The 17,214-nt window shown below is 52.8% G+C and overlaps 5 protein-coding genes across 5 annotated transcripts; 3 read left to right on the forward strand and 2 right to left on the reverse strand.

Annotated features, from left to right (window-relative positions):
* Positions 1-895: 895 nt before the first annotated feature.
* AYL99_00084 (hypothetical protein) lies at positions 896-2,712 on the forward strand (the record flags this gene model as incomplete). Its single annotated transcript, XM_018831600.1, has 6 exons — positions 896-1,489; positions 1,536-1,577; positions 1,708-1,836; positions 1,884-2,286; positions 2,339-2,417; positions 2,487-2,712. 6 exons carry the CDS (start codon positions 896-898, stop codon positions 2,710-2,712), a joined length of 1,473 nt encoding a protein of 490 aa, XP_018697479.1.
* A 352-nt stretch (positions 2,713-3,064) lies between these two features.
* On the forward strand, positions 3,065-4,166 carry AYL99_00085 (hypothetical protein; the record flags this gene model as incomplete). Its single annotated transcript, XM_018831601.1, has 2 exons — positions 3,065-3,621; positions 3,683-4,166. 2 exons carry the CDS (start codon positions 3,065-3,067, stop codon positions 4,164-4,166), a joined length of 1,041 nt encoding a protein of 346 aa, XP_018697480.1.
* A 1,395-nt stretch (positions 4,167-5,561) lies between these two features.
* AYL99_00086 (hypothetical protein) lies at positions 5,562-6,659 on the reverse strand (the record flags this gene model as incomplete). Its single annotated transcript, XM_018831602.1, has 1 exon — positions 5,562-6,659. One exon carries the CDS (start codon positions 6,657-6,659, stop codon positions 5,562-5,564), a length of 1,098 nt encoding a protein of 365 aa, XP_018697481.1.
* Positions 6,660-7,351: 692 nt separating this feature from the next.
* On the reverse strand, positions 7,352-8,578 carry AYL99_00087 (hypothetical protein; the record flags this gene model as incomplete). Its single annotated transcript, XM_018831603.1, has 1 exon — positions 7,352-8,578. One exon carries the CDS (start codon positions 8,576-8,578, stop codon positions 7,352-7,354), a length of 1,227 nt encoding a protein of 408 aa, XP_018697482.1.
* A 2,019-nt stretch (positions 8,579-10,597) lies between these two features.
* AYL99_00088 (hypothetical protein) lies at positions 10,598-16,900 on the forward strand (the record flags this gene model as incomplete). Its single annotated transcript, XM_018831604.1, has 3 exons — positions 10,598-13,132; positions 14,063-15,446; positions 15,495-16,900. 3 exons carry the CDS (start codon positions 10,598-10,600, stop codon positions 16,898-16,900), a joined length of 5,325 nt encoding a protein of 1,774 aa, XP_018697483.1.
* Between the last annotated feature and the right edge of the window lie 314 nt (positions 16,901-17,214).

Consider the following 17,214-nt stretch of genomic DNA (forward strand, 5'->3'; position numbering starts at 1 on the left):
AGACAAACAAAACAAGCAGCGTCCCGTCGCCTTCGTGTCCTCTTCACCTCTGGGCACGCTTCCACCCAATCGGCCGTCAGATCAACTGTTTCCCCCCCCAAGACAGAACTATTCCTCCTCTGGATTCATGCTCCGAGCTCAAAGCGGACAGCCTTGTCGGTGTTGCAAGATGTATACCACCATATCTTCCGGCTAGCTTGACCAGCTCCTATCAGACAGTATATGGAAGCACAAGGTCCATGACCGCAACCCTACGTGATGGACTCCAAGAGGGTATATCCCAGGATTGAAGGGTCGTCCATGCCTCGTGCCAGCATCACCCATCTCCCGTCAGATCGTCACTCCGCCACCACCGGCACACGACCCCGGACGGCCAAGAAACGATCGCTTCCAAGAAAGCTGTCCTCCTCCGCTTTCAATTCGCTTCAAAAGGCCCAGCATTCCCCCTGCCGCCCCAGACTCCAAGACTGACTTGTTTACTTGGCTCACTCCCGCCACCTTTGGAAAGACCCTGTCAACCACCGGGGAGTATTGCATTCGCCTTGACCCTGCGCAGTGTGTTCTGGACGCCCCGTGGTAGCGAAGCGGAGATTCATGACTCCCGGTGACGACACCCGATGTGTTCAGGGCACAGGACGTCCTCCCCACCGGATGGGACACCGTGCATGCATGCCGCATACCTGAGCATTGATGAGGGAATACCTCCTTGATGAGCCATCCGCAATTTATATGCGTATGTGGGGCAGCAGTTGTGAGGTCAAGAGTATCAGCGAACTCGTCGCTTAAATATACAGCTTTGACACCTCTGGCCGCCAGAACTGAGCCCAGTTTCTTCTTATTCCTGCCTCTCTTGATACCGTAAGTTAGCATCTAACGACCACACTTCACCTCAAAAATGACAGGAGTTGCTGGAGGGACTTTGAAAGCTTCGGAGTTCGACCACGTCGAGCTCGATCCCACAAAGAGCGAGTCATCGACCGAGGACATCGACTGGACCGAGCAAGAAGAGACAGCCATCAGGCGGAAGATCGACCGCCGAATTGTGCCCCTGGTCACCCTGTTGTACCTCTTCTGTTTCCTAGACCGTGCCAACATTGGAAATGCCCGGATTCAGGGAATGGCCAAGGATCTCGACCTCGTGGGGTACCGCTTCAATTGGGCGCTGAGCGTCTTCTACATCGTTTATCTCCTGGTGGAGGTTCCGAGCAACATCCTCCTGAAGCACGTTGGACCTCGATACTACATCCCGGGACTTGTCTTTGGCTTCGGGCTAGTGTCGCTCTGCACCGCCTTTGTCAAGAACTTTAACCAGCTGTGCGTCGCGCGTGCTTTTCTGGGCGTCTTTGAAGGCGGCACCATGCCTGGTATCTCGTTCTTCCTGAGCACCTTCTACAAGCGGCGAGAGCTGTATTTCCGGATCGGCATATTCATATCCGCAGCTTCCATCGCTGGGGCCTTTGGAGGCTTGTTCGCCACGGCACTGTCGCAAGTACCGCCACTCGCAGACAATGAATCAGACGGCTAACGCATCTCAGTCGTATCCCTCGTTGGGGAGTAGAGTCTACTCCGATCCATTCGTGAGTGCTACTGCCAAAAGAGCATGTTTGCCCAAAACCCTGACAAATGTTTTCCAGCTGGAGGAATATCTTCTTTTTCGAGGGCTTGGTGTGTTGGGTCATGTCTCCTGCTTCTAACCGGACTGACCAGTTCCAGATCACCGTCATCGTGGCAGCGGCTGCTCCGGTGTTAATGCCATCAAATCCACGGACTTGTCGGTTTCTCAGTGAACGGGAACGTCACATTGCTCATGAACGGCTGATTCGCGAGCACCGCGCTGTGAGTACTGTGTGATGTGTTCGGGATGGAAATACTAACGGCAGTAGGATCCAATGGAGAAATTTCAGTGGCATCACATTCGAGCTGCCATCTTTAACATCAACAACAACCTGTGCGCGGCCGGCTTCTTCTTGATCAACATCACCGTCCAAGGCCTGTCCATTTTCATGCCCACGATCCTGGCGGATCTCGGCTGGACCGCGACCAAGGCACAACTGTTCTCGGTTCCGCCGTACGTTGCTGCATGTCTGGTGGCGATATTGATTGCATACATCAGCGACAAAACTCGCAGGCGTGGCATTTATCTTGCAGGGGCCACTTTCCTCCCAATCGTGGGGTTTTCTATCCTTCGATGGAGCACGAATTCCTCGATCCGATACATGGCTGTGTATTTTATCACCATCGGGGCATTTCCAGGAGGACCAGGGTTCCTCTCTTGGGGAATCAACAGTATGCTGAATGGTTTCATACTCCGTATGGATCACTTGCTAACGCTGGACAGATTCTGCTGGACCTGCAGTGCGTGCTGTCGCGACTGCCTGGATTGTCTCGATTGGGACTCTAGGAGGTGTCCTTGCCACGTGAGGAACCACAGACCCAGACCATTATTCCGAGCAAAGCAACGAAAAAGACTGACCTTGTGTATACAGATGGACCTACCTTGTGCGCGACGCGCCGCGATACCCCATCGGCCACACCATCAACCTATGTGCACAGATCCTTGTCCTTGCCGTGGCAAGCTTTGGAATTGGATACAACATGCGTGAGAATCGACAACGGGAACAAGGAAAGCGAACGCATCGACTGGACGGGTTGGACGAGGCTGAGAAGCGGGACCTCGGGCACAAGCACCCAGACTTTAGGTATATTCCGTAAGGTTCAGATGACAGGAGGCAGGGGAGATTTAACGTGGACATGGGAGTTGTCTGTGGTCTGCCAAACACAAGTAGAGAGAGAGGGAGTTGAAGCGTTGCTGGAAACATCGAGAAGTCGAGAAAGTGGCGTCGGACAAGAATATCCGAGTCCACGTGATAAAGCCTCCATCGACTGACCAATCAGCATCCTATTATCGCCCTGTGCGTCATTGAGCTGTGGCGGCGCCTCGGATGTATAATTGTATGGCGAAGCTCTTCATCGCCTGCGTCCTGTCCAGCATCCTTCTACCTGCACTTCCATCTCATCGACGACTTGATTCCTTGTCCACTTCTCTCTGAAGAGCGCATCCATCATGTCCTTCATCCTCAGGAGACCCTTTGCGGTCTCCTCCAACACCCTCAGACCACTCAGCAAACCCTCAGCGCTTGTCCGAGCGTTCCACTCCTCCTCTCCCAAATCGTCCAACACCTTCTTCAACCCTCGGCCGTTCGCCTCGACGACGTCGAATGCACAGTCGCTGTTGAAATCGTCCGCTCTACGGAATGGCTTCAAACGCGGCTACCAGACGCCCTCATACCAACCTGCCAATCCCACCGCGAGCGGGAACCTCACGCAACGGCTCCTCTACGGCGCCGCCCTGGTCGGCGGAACCATTGTCGCCACCAACCTCATGTTCAACCGCGAAACACGCGAGGACGGTGGCATGCCGCCCTTTGAGCGCGAATATTTGAACCAGACGTTTATGCACACTGGTTTAGGAGTTGGGATCATCGGTCTTGCGGCCCGGACGCTACATTCCAGCGGTTGGAGTTACAGACTTATGGCCACGAATCCGTGGTTGGTGGTCGGGCTGGGTCTCGCTGCCAGTATTGGCACCATGTACGGCACCTTGTACACACACCCTGATAAGTAAGTTTTCCACCCCTTCCCTCTGACGGGTCCAAGGACAAGTTGCTAACAAGATGAACAGCTACATTCAAAAATACGCCCTCTGGACAGCCTTCAATGTCACCCAGGCCGCGATCCTTTCCCCGCTAATGTTTCTGTCTCCCGCCATCCTCGCTCGCGCCGGCCTCTACACTGTTGGCATGATGGGTTCGATCGCTTTCATCGGAGCCACGGCCAAGCAAGAGAAGTATCTGTACCTGGGAGGGCCATTGCTGGCTGGTGTCGCCGTCGTCGCCATCTCCGGATTCGCGCCGTTGGTTCTCCCCGCCACGGCCGTTCGCACGCTGGCCTGGACCGAGAATATTTGGCTATACGGCGGTCTCGCGGTGTTTGGTGGGTTTACACTGTATGATGTGCAGAAGATTTTGCACCATGCCAGGATGAGCGAGCGGGGTCTAGTGAGGAAGGACGTGGTTAATGAGAGCATTTCGCTCGAGTTGGACTTTTTGAACATCTTTATCCGGATGGCACAGATCCTGAGCATGAGGCAGAATAGCAAGAGATGATTGTGAAATGGTTGCATGAGGCGGCGAGATCTTTTTTTTTTGGCCCAAGTAATTGCATCAACAAGTATTCCAGGGATTCAACGTCATCCGGCATCGGTGCTTGAGCGGAGGGAGGCGATGACTTGCAGAATGGCGCAGGCTCAACTCTGGGTTGCAGAACACTGAACTGATATATTCCATCACTCCTCACAGGACAAGGCCGGAGAGGACGAAGCAAAGAAAAAGAAGAAGAAAAGAAAAGTCATCGACAGAAATCAAAGATGCATTTCTCCTCTCAATCCCGTCTGCGCTCTCTGAGCCACAGGAGTACCTCCTTGCTGTTCCCTTTTCCCCGTCGATTACTCGGTCTTCTGCTCCAAGTAACCGGGTAGAGTGGTATACCTCGCAGTAAAGATGATATTGGACCACTCATTCATACATTTTCAGGATTTAGCGAGAGGTGGGAGAAAAGTAAGTAAGTAAGTAAGTAAATAGGTCATCGATCGTGGAAGAAACCATGGCGCTCCACCAGGCTCGATAGACATGAGGCTGAGCCAGAGACTCTCCTGTCCTGTCCCTCCATGCCATCCCAGCCTGCCCCGGGCAAACCAGTGTCCCAGGCAAACCAGTGTCCGGCTTCCATACAGCCTCCATCCACAAGCGTACACGCCAACCCGTATTCCAGCAACCTAGATCAAGGTAAGCTTTGGTGCGATTGTGGGCTTCCGACGAATGACGCCCAAGTTATAAATCGTAAAATATGCCATTGGTTATTTTACCTTCGTGTTTGGTGCATTCCCAAGTCGCTCTCATTTTGCATGGGGCACAGCCTAGTGGCCTCTCTCACCCTTCACTCACACCATGTAGATGTGGAAACTATATAACCAGCAAATATGCCCCAGCTCTCCTGCTTTCTCAACGAACTTCTCTCCCGGAAAGAAAAAGGTGAAAAAGTCATTAGAAAGCATTCATTCTCATCCTTGCTACGAGCCCCCCTGAGTCTATTTATTACCTTTGCCCATACATACACAATGCCTGCCCGCAACCCACACATGTCCTCCGAACTTCTGAGCAATATCATCTTTGGTGTGGTCATGTTCTTCATTGCCTTGTACGCTCTCTGGCAGGCCCACCGAGCGAATCGTCAGCGTCCAGGTAGCCAGCCACCCCTTGGGTCTCGTATTTGGTCTCATCCGCTCATGGTCGCCGATACAATACACAGAGCCTGGCATCGAACTCCGAAGGCAGCAGATCGACGCCTCAGGCCAGGTCTGATCATGTTTCCCTGCCTGTCATTGCATCGCTGCAGTGGTCGATACACCAATACCATGGGTCATGACTATCCATCCTCACGCCAGCAGCTGGGCGAAGCGGACACATGTTACATGGCATATGAACAGGCATGTTGGCGGGATGTCATGAGGCGGAGTTCCACCCTTTGAGAAATGACAACATGTTGGCGCCAAGGTGCTCAAGGACATAGCCACCCTCCAGAAGAATAAGAGCCGGAACTGTCGTCAGCGCCTGTCTTGTTGTCCTTGCAATAGTCTCATAGTCCTCGGTGTGAATCTGAAAATGACCCAGAGGGTCCGCATGAAAAGTGTCGAACCCCAGACTCACGATCAAGAACTCGGTCTTGAACTCTACCAGTTTCTTCAGGCCGTAGTCTAGCTTCTCCAGGTATTCTTCGATCGAACTGCCGACTTTGAGCGGGAGGTTGATGTTCATATCTTGTCCCTCGTCGATACCTGTCTCACCTTCTTCGCCAGTGTAGTATGGAAACTCGTCTTTGCCGTGGATGCTTACGTACAGGACCTTGCCATCGGCGTAGAATATCTCCTGTGTGCCGTTGCCGTGGTGGAAGTCGATGTCCAGGATTCCGATCTGCGCGTCGGACCGATGTGATCGCCACGCACTCACGGCCAAAGCAGCGTTGTTGATGTAACAGTAGCCACCTGCTCGTTGACCGTCGCAGTGGTGTCCGGGGGGGCGACATAGAGCGACGACGGTGTCAATGTCGTTGGGCGGGCCATTACCAAAGCCTGAAAGCATGTCTGTCCCCTCGCACGCGAGGTTCGCCGAAGCCACTATTGCTCGATAACTCTCCGACATGATGCCACTGCTCATGTCAAAGGCATAATACCCTGCTCTGGCGAAAGGGTCCTTAGGTGGACGTAGTGGCTTTCTCGTCGAAGTGGGGAACACAAAACACTCCGGCAGCACATGCCCATTCTTCTTGATCAGGCCGGCCGTTAGCCACTCCTCGTACACATCTCGGAGGTGTTGCAGATATTGGGACCCGTGGGTTTCCGAAGTGAGGTCCAGAAGTCGTGGCTTTGGGCCTTCCGATAGCGAGCTGAGTTGTCTCGTGCTAGTCCGATACTCAGAGTGGTGTAGGGCTTTGAGGATTGCTTCAAGACGTTCGGGTGATTCCAACGCAGGAATGAGGGTTGAGCCGAGCAACTCAACGGTTTCGTGAAGAAGCGTGTCAGGGTCCCACAGGATCACCAACATCTTGAACGATGTCAGTTGTCGGTTTTCTGCAGCAGAGCATGGCAAAGATCGAGATGGTTCCGTCGACAGTCCACGTGAGATGCGACCCCTTCACTGCCTCGAGCGCGAGATGTGAAGTCGTCCAGATAAGCTGAGTCTGAGATTTTAGGTTGTTGATTGTGCGGATGATAAATGGGCTTTTGCCGTCACTAACTCGCTTAGGCGAAACGACATCTGCCGAGGTCGCACACGTGACCTATCACAAGACATGTGCCCGGTCGTCTCAATAGTTTTGGGGGTACATATTCCCATATATCCCTCCTTGTGGGGGAAGGGACGATCGATTCTGTTGCGGCTCGATCGAAGGAATTGGCTGCATATCATTATCTACAAGCAGTCAGCACAACTCTTGACAGGCGGATCAAGGATCCGCGATGGAACACTTACTGCTGCTGATGAACTGCATCAGTCGCGTATTCTTCTGTCGAAGGTTCCTGCACGTGTCCTTCATGCTTTGGAGAGACCTCTGCTGTGATTTGGCAAAATTGTCAAGGATGACGGCCATGTTCGCCATGAAGGCGCGGCCTAGAAGAGGAGCAGGAGGTTAGCTTGAACGCAAGAAGAAAAAGCTCGCGGGCCGCACTTACTTGGTTGAACAAGATCGGCGACCAAGTCGCCGGCAGTGTTATTGTTGTTGTTGTGTGAAGATCTGTTTATAAACCGAGGGCCGCAGCTTGGACAGCTCGGGTGTACTCTTCGACCAGAGGCAACACATCATTTTGGAGGGGCCCGTCAGTGCCTAAGCCTGGTTCTGGAAACAAAACGTCCATGCCCACAGGAGGGGTCAATGCAGCGGCTTCAGTAGTAGGGAGCAACGGTGTTGAATCCACGTCCACCACAGCAAACTTGATCCCGGGATTGTTCTCAAAACCTGTCTGGTTTAATGTCTGGGGGCCAAGTGGTAGTGGTATAGTGGGGTCGAACATAGATTGCTCCGTCATAATGTCCTCCGGCAACATCCCCGGGGTCATTCCCATATCAGCACTTGTCATGACATACTGACTGAAGTCTGCCGACAGTGAGGACATCGAGGGATCGGTGATTGGGAAACCAAAGGAGGGATCGTTCGCATCTACCGAATAGCGCTGATTGCCGTTGGGAACGGCGCCTGTTTGGGAGACATGCGATGATGTCGGATCGTTCGGAAATACCGCATACTGAGTTTGAGCTGTGGCAGCGTTGAATTGCTGTGTCTCACCAGCTTGTGTCTGGCCCCACTGATTGTGACCGAGAGATAGAGGAAGGGATGAATTAACAGTGGTCCCGTATGCGCCGGGGTCGTGCTCCGGAAAGATCTGTGGTTGAAATGATGGCAACGGGCTGCTACCGGCTTGCGTTGGAGGCAGATGGAACCCGTCATTGCTGGAACTCCGTCGCATTTCCGAGTCGAGTTGGTTGAAGTCAAATGGAGATTCCATCGAAGCATTGGCGGAGGGATCGGAAAACTCTTGTTTGAACTGTGGGCGTGGCGTGTCGGTGAAGGACGCAGACCGTGACCTTGATCTCGAACGACTGAGTTCTCGACGGGCGAAGCGACGCAGGTTACGGTCTTCATGAGGTTGAAGATTGCCGTGCTCGTCCACATGAGAACGGGGTCTTCGCCCGGGACGACTCACGTCCAAGACTGTTTTGCCGGTTTGCGCAATCTGGTGCAGTCGTTCCTCTCGATTCGTGTACTTTGAAAACCCCCACTGCTTGATTTTGCGCTCCCATTGGCGGGGCGTGGCGCTGAAATTGAAGTGTTCTTTCATGTACTCGGCGGCTTCTTTGCGTGTCATGCCGTGGTCAATGTAACAAATGCGGAAATTTTCCCTTTGTGATTCCCAATCTTTGTCGTCATGGTGGGTGTCTAGAGCTTGGGAATCGTCGTCAGAGGCCATGGTTGCGACGTAAGAGAGAACACAGTCGGGGATGTGTCGACGCTGATAAGACCGCTGTTCAGCCTGATTGCGCGGCGGCTGCCACCTGAGGGCTTTCGTCCGCAAGACCTGACAATCACAGCAGAGATGGCTTCAAAACATAAGATGTTTGTGCGACTGAAGGCGAGAAGAGTGTCCTAGATATCTTGCGCGACATAGCGACCACCGTTCTTTCGATGTCCAACGGAAGAAAAGCGCCGGTAGCCAGAGCTAGTGAGGCCAAGGGCTTAGGGCATTGTCTCGGATGCACCGTCGAGCGCCCGCTGGCCGTCACTGCTTGTTGCTTTTGGCCCCCGACTAAGGGACGCCTTGCGGCTGAAATGTTTGGTGTTTGGTTCGAATGCGCCGGCACGATCCAGGCCTCGAATGGCGCCTGACCAACCAAACCATGGGGCGGTAGTGGGTGGTAGACACCAGCCGGACACCTAGCGGACACTGCTGACCTCACCCAGATAGGGAGGGACTCGGGGACTCGTGGAGGGGGGTGCGGATTCAGCCTGCGGTGGGGAGGATGTGGATGGTTGTTGTGGCTAGTGAGGCCAGTGCTGGTGGCTGTTGAGTCTCGGATCTTGGGGGAGGGGGGGTTGTGTTTCTCCGTACGTTGCTGCGGCAATTGCTACGGTGAGGTATTGAGCTTTTGTTGACCCTGCTCTCGACCAAACCCGCGCCCATATCCTCACCCCTCCCATTGTCCCTCTAACCAACCTCTGTTCAATGAGATGCCCGATGGATTCGCCGAGTCACACTCCAGCTCTTGCCATGACGTCCGAGCGCCGACCAGAGCGTTTGCAGTCTTCGGTTGGCCTTGTCATTTCTGCATATATCCTCTAAAATTTCGGCCTGGTCTGTTCTGCCCAATTCCGCATGGCCCCCTCCTCGATGAACTGCCATCAATCTTTGGGCATCTGCCTGTTATGAAGAGAACGGAAACCATCTAAGACAGGGTGCGTGATTTATTCAAGGTGATTTGGCCCTGTATGATTGTCTCTATATAATGTCTCGCGAGCTCCGACACTATGTCTCTCCAGAGGCTTGAACCGCGCAATGCCTTTTGCAGGGACACGGCTTTTGCCGACGAGATTGTACTTGACATTGATGGCCAGCCTCAAGGGCATTGGCTGGCTCCTCACTGCCACTTGGACATATGCTCTGTCCTTGACCTGGCAAATCGGCGATAATATCTTCAAGTGGATGCGAAATTCCAACCCACGCTGTAAGTACACCATAGGGTTCTTGAAGGATGAAGAGGAGGAGGCTGTGGGAACTGACAGCAATAGTGACCGAGCAACACGGAACTGAGCATGAACTGCCCGTCCTTGAAGGCGAATGCTCTCCGTCTGTATCGCCGGGGTCGAGCATGGCCGTCATCAATCTCTCCGAAGGACGCCCCCCGTACACTCCGCTTCCTGAACCACCACCACTCCCAATCGGCCCGGACGAACAAGACCTCCAAGGGATAGGAATTTGGTGGCACTCCTCACAGGGATATTAGGGCAAAACTGTGGAAACGACAGCATTGTCAAAGATACCTTGTAAGACTCGGAGGACCGGTGTGCGTTGTGAGCTGGTCGGTGGAGTCAAGAGGGAACCTGCATCCCCGGGTAAGGATGCTTGGGACATCGTATCTAGCCAAAAGTTGTGTCTAAAATGCAAACAATGCCATCCAAATCTTGAACGTACAGCAACATGGACAAAGAGCAATGGTCCCAATTGAATCGCTCACGTGGGACCGTGAATGGGTCGCGTCTCGACCCGCCAATCCAGCTCGCAGGGTCCGTTGCGCCCCTCCCGATCAATGAGCCTCACTTTGTTTTGGCGCAGACAGCCATTTCCCACTTGCTCCAACCTCAACAACACTAGGCCTTGCATCTTCATCCGCCATCCCTTCCTTGTATTCCTGATTTGTTCTCTCAGTGACGTCCTGGAACCGCGTTGGCTGTCACAAATCTATGCCAATGGGCTATCAAGCGCCTGCCCACCATGTCCGGCGCTGTCGTAATTCTTTCGTCCTCTCCTCCACGAACATTCGCCCGTTCTCCCACCCCTGCTGACACTATACCTCCATTTTGGTCGTCACGAACCTTGTCGACAACTACAGCCACCATCTCGGGACAACTCAAAGACTCCAGACAGGTTAGAGATGGATTTTCAGGTGGCTTTGGCAGCGCACGTGCCTTGCTCACCACAAAGGTTGGCGCAGAGAATATCCCTCTGCTGTCTCCAAGAAAAGATGGATTTAAGACGCAAGTCTTAAAGGGATCTGAAGGACATGACGGAAACCCACTGAGGAAACTGATGCTCAGAGAAAAGGAAGTGAAAGCAACGGAGGAGCGATCTAAACACGGCGAATTGCTTCTCCCAAGCGCAAATTTACGGCCCAAGGATTCTCAGGTGATCGAACCACAAGGTCTGAAAACTTCAGAGACAGAACCCAAAGACCAATACGATCCCGGGATCAGCAGAGATTCGAGCCCTCTCTTCCTCGAGAAGGCCATACCGAGGCGCTTGGATTGGACACCTGTCAAACCGAACGCACATGTCTTGGAGGCTCGGAACTCTGAAGATCGAGACTTGGGATTTACCAACGATCTAATGGCGTTCTTCGCCTTTGACCCCCCTGCCATAACAAGTATTGAGACAACTGCGCCAGGTGGCACAAACGAAGCCCCGCTGCATAGAAGAAGAATTGACCTTGTCATGACGACCGAGGCTGACCCTTTACCCTCCTCTTCTAAAACAAAACCTGGCAGAAAATCAATGAAAGGTGGAAATAACGGAAAGGCAAAACCCGCAGCCAAAAAGGCTCTCACAATCACCGGATTGGCAACTTCGAACTATGCTGGTAGCCGACAGAAAGAAACAAAGCTACCACCGATGCTGGAATATCTTACCGCAACACAGGTCGGTGCAGGTACTGAACCAGACTCGGCGCTTGACAAGGTCTCGAAAGCCAATCCTTCCAGCAAGAAAGCACGGCCAAACAAGAAAGCTCCTGCCAAGAGTAGATTGAAATCCCCTATATCCGCAATGAAAACCGCTCTGGAGCAACAGCTTCTCTTCGGCCCAGCAAGTCAATTAGCTCGCGATGAATCGCCTACACTGACGCGGGATACCTTGGAAGCACTGAAATGCTCTGACTGCTTTTCTTCTGATCCTATTTCTCCACCTTTAACACAGCCCGTCTCGATCGATTCCATCTCACCCAAAACCAGTCGTGGTACGAGTCGGTACGTCAGAAGAAAGAACTTGTGGGGTGCTGCTAGCCGAGACGAAGACAATGCTTTGCTGCACGTCGACACGGTTGACCTGACCGATTCGCCCGCCGTGCGTCTCGCTCTTGCCGGAAAAGACGTCCTTTTACAGCCCATCGGTCATAAATATCAAGACATCGATACTCTGAATGATGGCTCACCCGGACCTCTTCGAGGGCCGTTCCCCAGTACTAAAGACCCGGCATTGCTGCTCGACGTCGATGAGATCGTTACACGTCAACTTCCGAAATCCATCAAGCCACCTACACAAGCACAAGCCAGGCTATATCACACATCTCGGACGCTTAAACAGCCGCAGAAAGGAGCAGGTGTCCATCACCAAGCCGATGAGCTACATTCGGGAGTAAAAAACATTGCGCCGGATTCGAAGCCCACTATGCCGTCTTATGTGGGCTTCTCCGACCATGAACTCAAGAAGCAGATATCTGCATATGGCTTTAAGGCTATTAAGAAGCGCGAGGCAATGATCGAGCTTCTCGAGCGATGTTGGGAGAGCAAACACGGTTCGCAACCCAGACATGAGGATGAAAATGCCTCGAACGATGTGATGACACACGCCGATTTACTGAGTAAAATCCATGATGTCTCCGCGAGACCAGCTCCGAAACCCAAGAAACCTAGTGCCAAACGAAAATCCGAATCCGGAGACACGACCAGTACAAAGGAGCCGAAGAAGAGGAAAAAGACAGGGACTAAATCGGATGACTCGGGACAAAAAGTAGGGAAAGGCTCTCGAAAGCGGACGTCAATGGCGCTGTCGAATGAGAAAATTGTAGATATTGATGATCTGGGAGGTCCTGCTAATCGATTTCTTGAAAAAGGCTGCAGCTTGGAAATCCCAACGGTGCAAAATGACGCGAAGTCTCTCAGGCCACAGTCTGCACATGCTGTCCAGCGACTCATTACACCCCCATCAACAGTGCCTCAACTGAGTTGCACACCCTCGCAAGCAGGTGAATCTTCTCGTGCCCAGAGTACGAGCCTGACCTCGAGACTGGACAGTCCTGCAGGTGGAGTTACAAGCTTCACGCCTCAGCAGACTCCCATGCCAGACATCCTATCGCAGATCCATGCGGCTATCTACCACCTTTCAGACACCAAGTCTGTGATCAGGGAGCCCCGAAACCATCAAACATCGCCAACCTGGCACGAAAAAATCCTCATGTACGATCCGATCGTGCTGGAGGAGCTGACGGTGTGGTTGAATACGGAAGGCTTCAAAACGATAGGCGAAGATCGCGAAGTAAGCCCGGTGGAAGTCAGAATGTGGTGTGAACAGAACGGCGTGTGCTGCTATGGAGTAGGAGGGGGATGGAGAGGCCGGGGTCGGCGACAGGAGGCTGAATGAAGCATTCTGCATGGAACAGGAGGACTCTTTATGGGTGTAAAAATGAGGTTGGCCCGGGAGTGTCTGATAACGATGTCATGAATCGCGAAAGAGTCGCTCACTGTATTCTACACACCCCTGTAGCAAACCCATTCACGAAAGTAAATGCAAACTTGGGATGAGGTGACCACAGGTAATGTACGGAGTACATACAGTAGGTACATGTGACACCTCTGGGAGCACCCATAGCACCTACATGGAATACTGGACAGTTGATCAGCTAATAATTGAACAGTGGAGATGCTTCCCCGCGCAACTCCCTACAAATTATTATTATTGAGCTTGTTCGGCGGGCGGATCCTGCCACTGATACTATGGACAAGGCCTAGACCATCGTCGGGCTGTCGCAATGCGGCTCCTTCACATGGGTCAACCACCTGCGCTTGTTTTTCATCAGAGAAACCCTTCTCATACTCTCGTCCATTTCAACGGTCATTTTCCAGCACTTGAGTTGTCGGTGGGGAAGCGTGTCACAGTGCTTTCATTGCAGTGGCCAGAATATGTGCTTGAGCTCGGCTGCGTTGCTCTCTCTGCCCCCTGCTGGAATGACCAGGCATCTTGCCGGTTGACTCTGTTCACTTAAAATGTCATGGTCCGGGGTCACGAGTGCGAATCCCTTCTCTTGAAAGTATGAGCTTGAGTGGTGTCCACCCTGGCCAGTCTGCGTCCCCCAGTGCCCCGACCAGCTTTCTCCCACCGCCTCGCCAAATCCGCTTCGTCTCGACCGATGGCCAGCCGCACACAAAGAGGAGGCGGATAAATGCTGCTTGTCTAACTTGTCGCAAGAGGAAGACGCGTTGTTCCGGCGAGCGGCCAGAGTGTAAAACCTGCACGGACAACAACCATGTCTGTTCAGGCTATGCCGATCGTCCAATTCGCAAAGATGGCGAGAGACCCGATGAGGACGTTGAAGAGGATGCGGAATCTGGGTCTCCAACTCCTCAAAAGCAAAGCAGAGATGCCGAAGTCGCGATGAAACTGCGAGCTGGGCCAGAGAAAGAAACAGAGCACAAGTCTAGGGAAGATGTGGGAGAGATGATCAGTCCTTCAAGCAATCATACTGGGAGCAGCGTGACCTCTTCTCGGAATCGAGTTCCCTACTTTCGGTACTTTGGGCCGACGGCGATTGTCCCTGGGTTCAAGCAGATGGTGGTGCAAGTTAAGGACCACCGGTCCGGCTTGCCTTCGGCCTCGGGAGAGTCTCCAGCTGCGGGACAGCAGCTGGATGGGAACTTTGCTGTTGACAAGGATCGAGTGCCCATCGAGATACCCTTTTACGATGCGACAGACCCGGACCAAAATGATCCTCTGATCACTCATCTTTGCGAGACCTTCTTTGCCCATCTTGGCTGCAACTACCCTTTTCTCCAACGCGACAGGTTTCTTCGAGATCTGGAAGAGAAGAAAGTGGATGCAATCCTGGTCGATGCGGTCTGCGCTGTTGCGGCTCGGTTCTCAGGAAACTTGCTCCTTTGCAGGTCCATTGACCCTTCTATCCCATTGGACGCCGAAGGAAATGTCAGGAGAGCTTTCCGGGGGCAACCATTCGCTCAGCGAGCCATGTCAGCAGTAATAGACACGTTTTCGTGCCCAACCATGGCTGTTGCCCAAGCCTGTCTCCTCCTCGCTTACGAGGAATTTGGTGTAGATCACGACAGCGGCTTGTGGATGTACCTTGGCACGGCCATACGCATGGCGCAGGACCTGGGGATTCAGAAGCTCGAGGGCTTACAACTCGAAGGGCGAATAGGACCAACTCCTAAGACCGCTAAACATGGTCAAGACGGTAAGGCCGAAGAGCAGAGGCGAGCCGAACAGCAACAAAAGCTGTTCCGCCATCTCTCTGAACAGGGCAATTCACAACTGGACGACCGAAGGGCCAGTGAGCAGGAACGAATCGATACCTTCTGGGCCATCTTCTTTCTGGACAGAGCAGTCTCATCGGGCGTTGGTCGTCCTGTCACTCTGCGAGACAAGGACATCGAAATCTCCTTCCCGTATCGGGCGGATCAGCAGATGATCAATGGATACCCTGATCCGTTTCCTGCCATGATCAAGATTGTTCACATGTACGGGCGAGTGGCGGATGTGCTCAACAACATCAAGGAAGTCAGCCAAGTAACGCCAGACGTGTTGAAGCGGTTGGCGAGCATGGAGAGAGATTTGACAGGTAAGAAAATTCATTCGATCGTCGAGCCGTGTAGGCTGATCCCGGCAGGCATATATCAACGCTTGTCACCTAGACTGCATTTCAATGCCACCAATTTCCAGCATTATGTCAAAGCCGGCCATGGCACAAACTTCATTTTACTACATTTCTGGTTTCACACCTTGATTGTCCTGCTCCACCAGCCGACTTTGCTGCACTCATTCGAGGGACGAATCCAACAGCTCTTCCCTGACAGCCGAGAACTGTCCATGTCGTCGGCCAAGACGATTGCGGATATCCTGGCGTTTGCTGAGCTGATAGATGTCAAGAGCTTCATTGGCAACCCCTTCACAAGTCAGCCCATGTATGTTGCGGCGTGTGCCTTTTTGGCAGAAGCTGCCGCTCACACCTCTCAGCCGTCGTCTCGAGCGACATCTCCACCATCAAATGGACACACGCCTCGACCAAAACAAGATGTGATTGCGGAAAAGACGCAAAGGGCAGCCTCCGCACGCCACACTCTTCTCGCTACTGCCGCGAATCAAAACTATCAGCGTTGTTACAAAGCCCTCAAGACTTTAGATTCCTATTGGGCTGGTTGTCGCTACATCTTGACTGCTCTAGACCAAAAGTCGAAAGGCTTGATGGATCCCTTACTGTTCACCGCAGACGATGTCGATGGAGAGATGCCCTCAACAGAACCTTCTTTTACTACTCCCGGCTGGCGACGAAGCACCTCGCTCACTGCTTCACTAGGAGCATACGGCAGATTGCGCTCGCTCAAGGCATTGTCTGGAAGTGGGTCAATATCTCCATCAATGGATCTCAGTAACGCTATTGGGTGGTCCTTGACGGGGACAGCCAACTCTCTAGCCCCCAACCTTAGCTTTCTGTATCCGACGGGTGGCGAAAGCGCAAAACCACCACAGACGGCTCCCTGGGTGAAGGAGCAAGATGAGATCACCCAAAGCCCGGCAGCGTCGAGGAATTTTCCAGCGCAGTGGCAAAACCAGAGGTTGTCCTCTATCCAGGCGAACCAGACCATGACTGATACATTGAGACAAGTCTATCATGGCGAGAACTCGAATTCTGCCGATAGAGTGTCATCGGTACCTTACGATCCCGTATCAACAGCTGATGCAGACCTGTTGCTTGGGCTTCATTCTCCGTATGCTGTTAGCTCAGCTACGCCGTCCAGTGTTCCTCCTAGACCCGCACAGCTCAATCAAAATTCGAACGCGTTTGGATATCCACAGCAAGGCCCACGCTACAACGGTTCTTTAAGTCCTCAGCAACCAACTTCCGACGTGCAAAATCAAGCCTACAGCGACATGCTGATTCAATCACAAGATATCGACATGAGCGCAGGGCAGCAGTTCAACTTTGATTTTCCCGGCAGCGACATGATACCCTGGTTGGAATATCTTCCGCAGGATGTATTGAACTACTTTACAGAATCACAGACGGAGATATGATGATACTCCATGATTCTTCTCACCCAGAGTAGGTAGACTGCGTTTTCTTAAATGGCGTGTTGTCCCCAATCGCAGTGTATGTACATGAATGGCACTACCAAAAATGCTCTACATGAAAGAGAGATGTGCAAGGGGTATCGGTTACGAGGCTGGTGGACACCTGACACGGTAAACTGATACCTGGCTGTCTTTATGAAAAAGCCGAACATACTGATTGTGAGTAGCACCGGTATGTTTGACCTTGGCGTCATGACGACTCTTCTCTTGAGACCAGCTAATCGGCTGAGGCAGTGAGAGGTTGGAACAAGATCAGG

The sequence above is a fragment of the Fonsecaea erecta genome (assembly GCF_001651985.1).
Source record: "Fonsecaea erecta strain CBS 125763 chromosome Unknown Scaff1, whole genome shotgun sequence".
NCBI classification, from domain to species: domain Eukaryota; kingdom Fungi; phylum Ascomycota; class Eurotiomycetes; order Chaetothyriales; family Herpotrichiellaceae; genus Fonsecaea; species Fonsecaea erecta.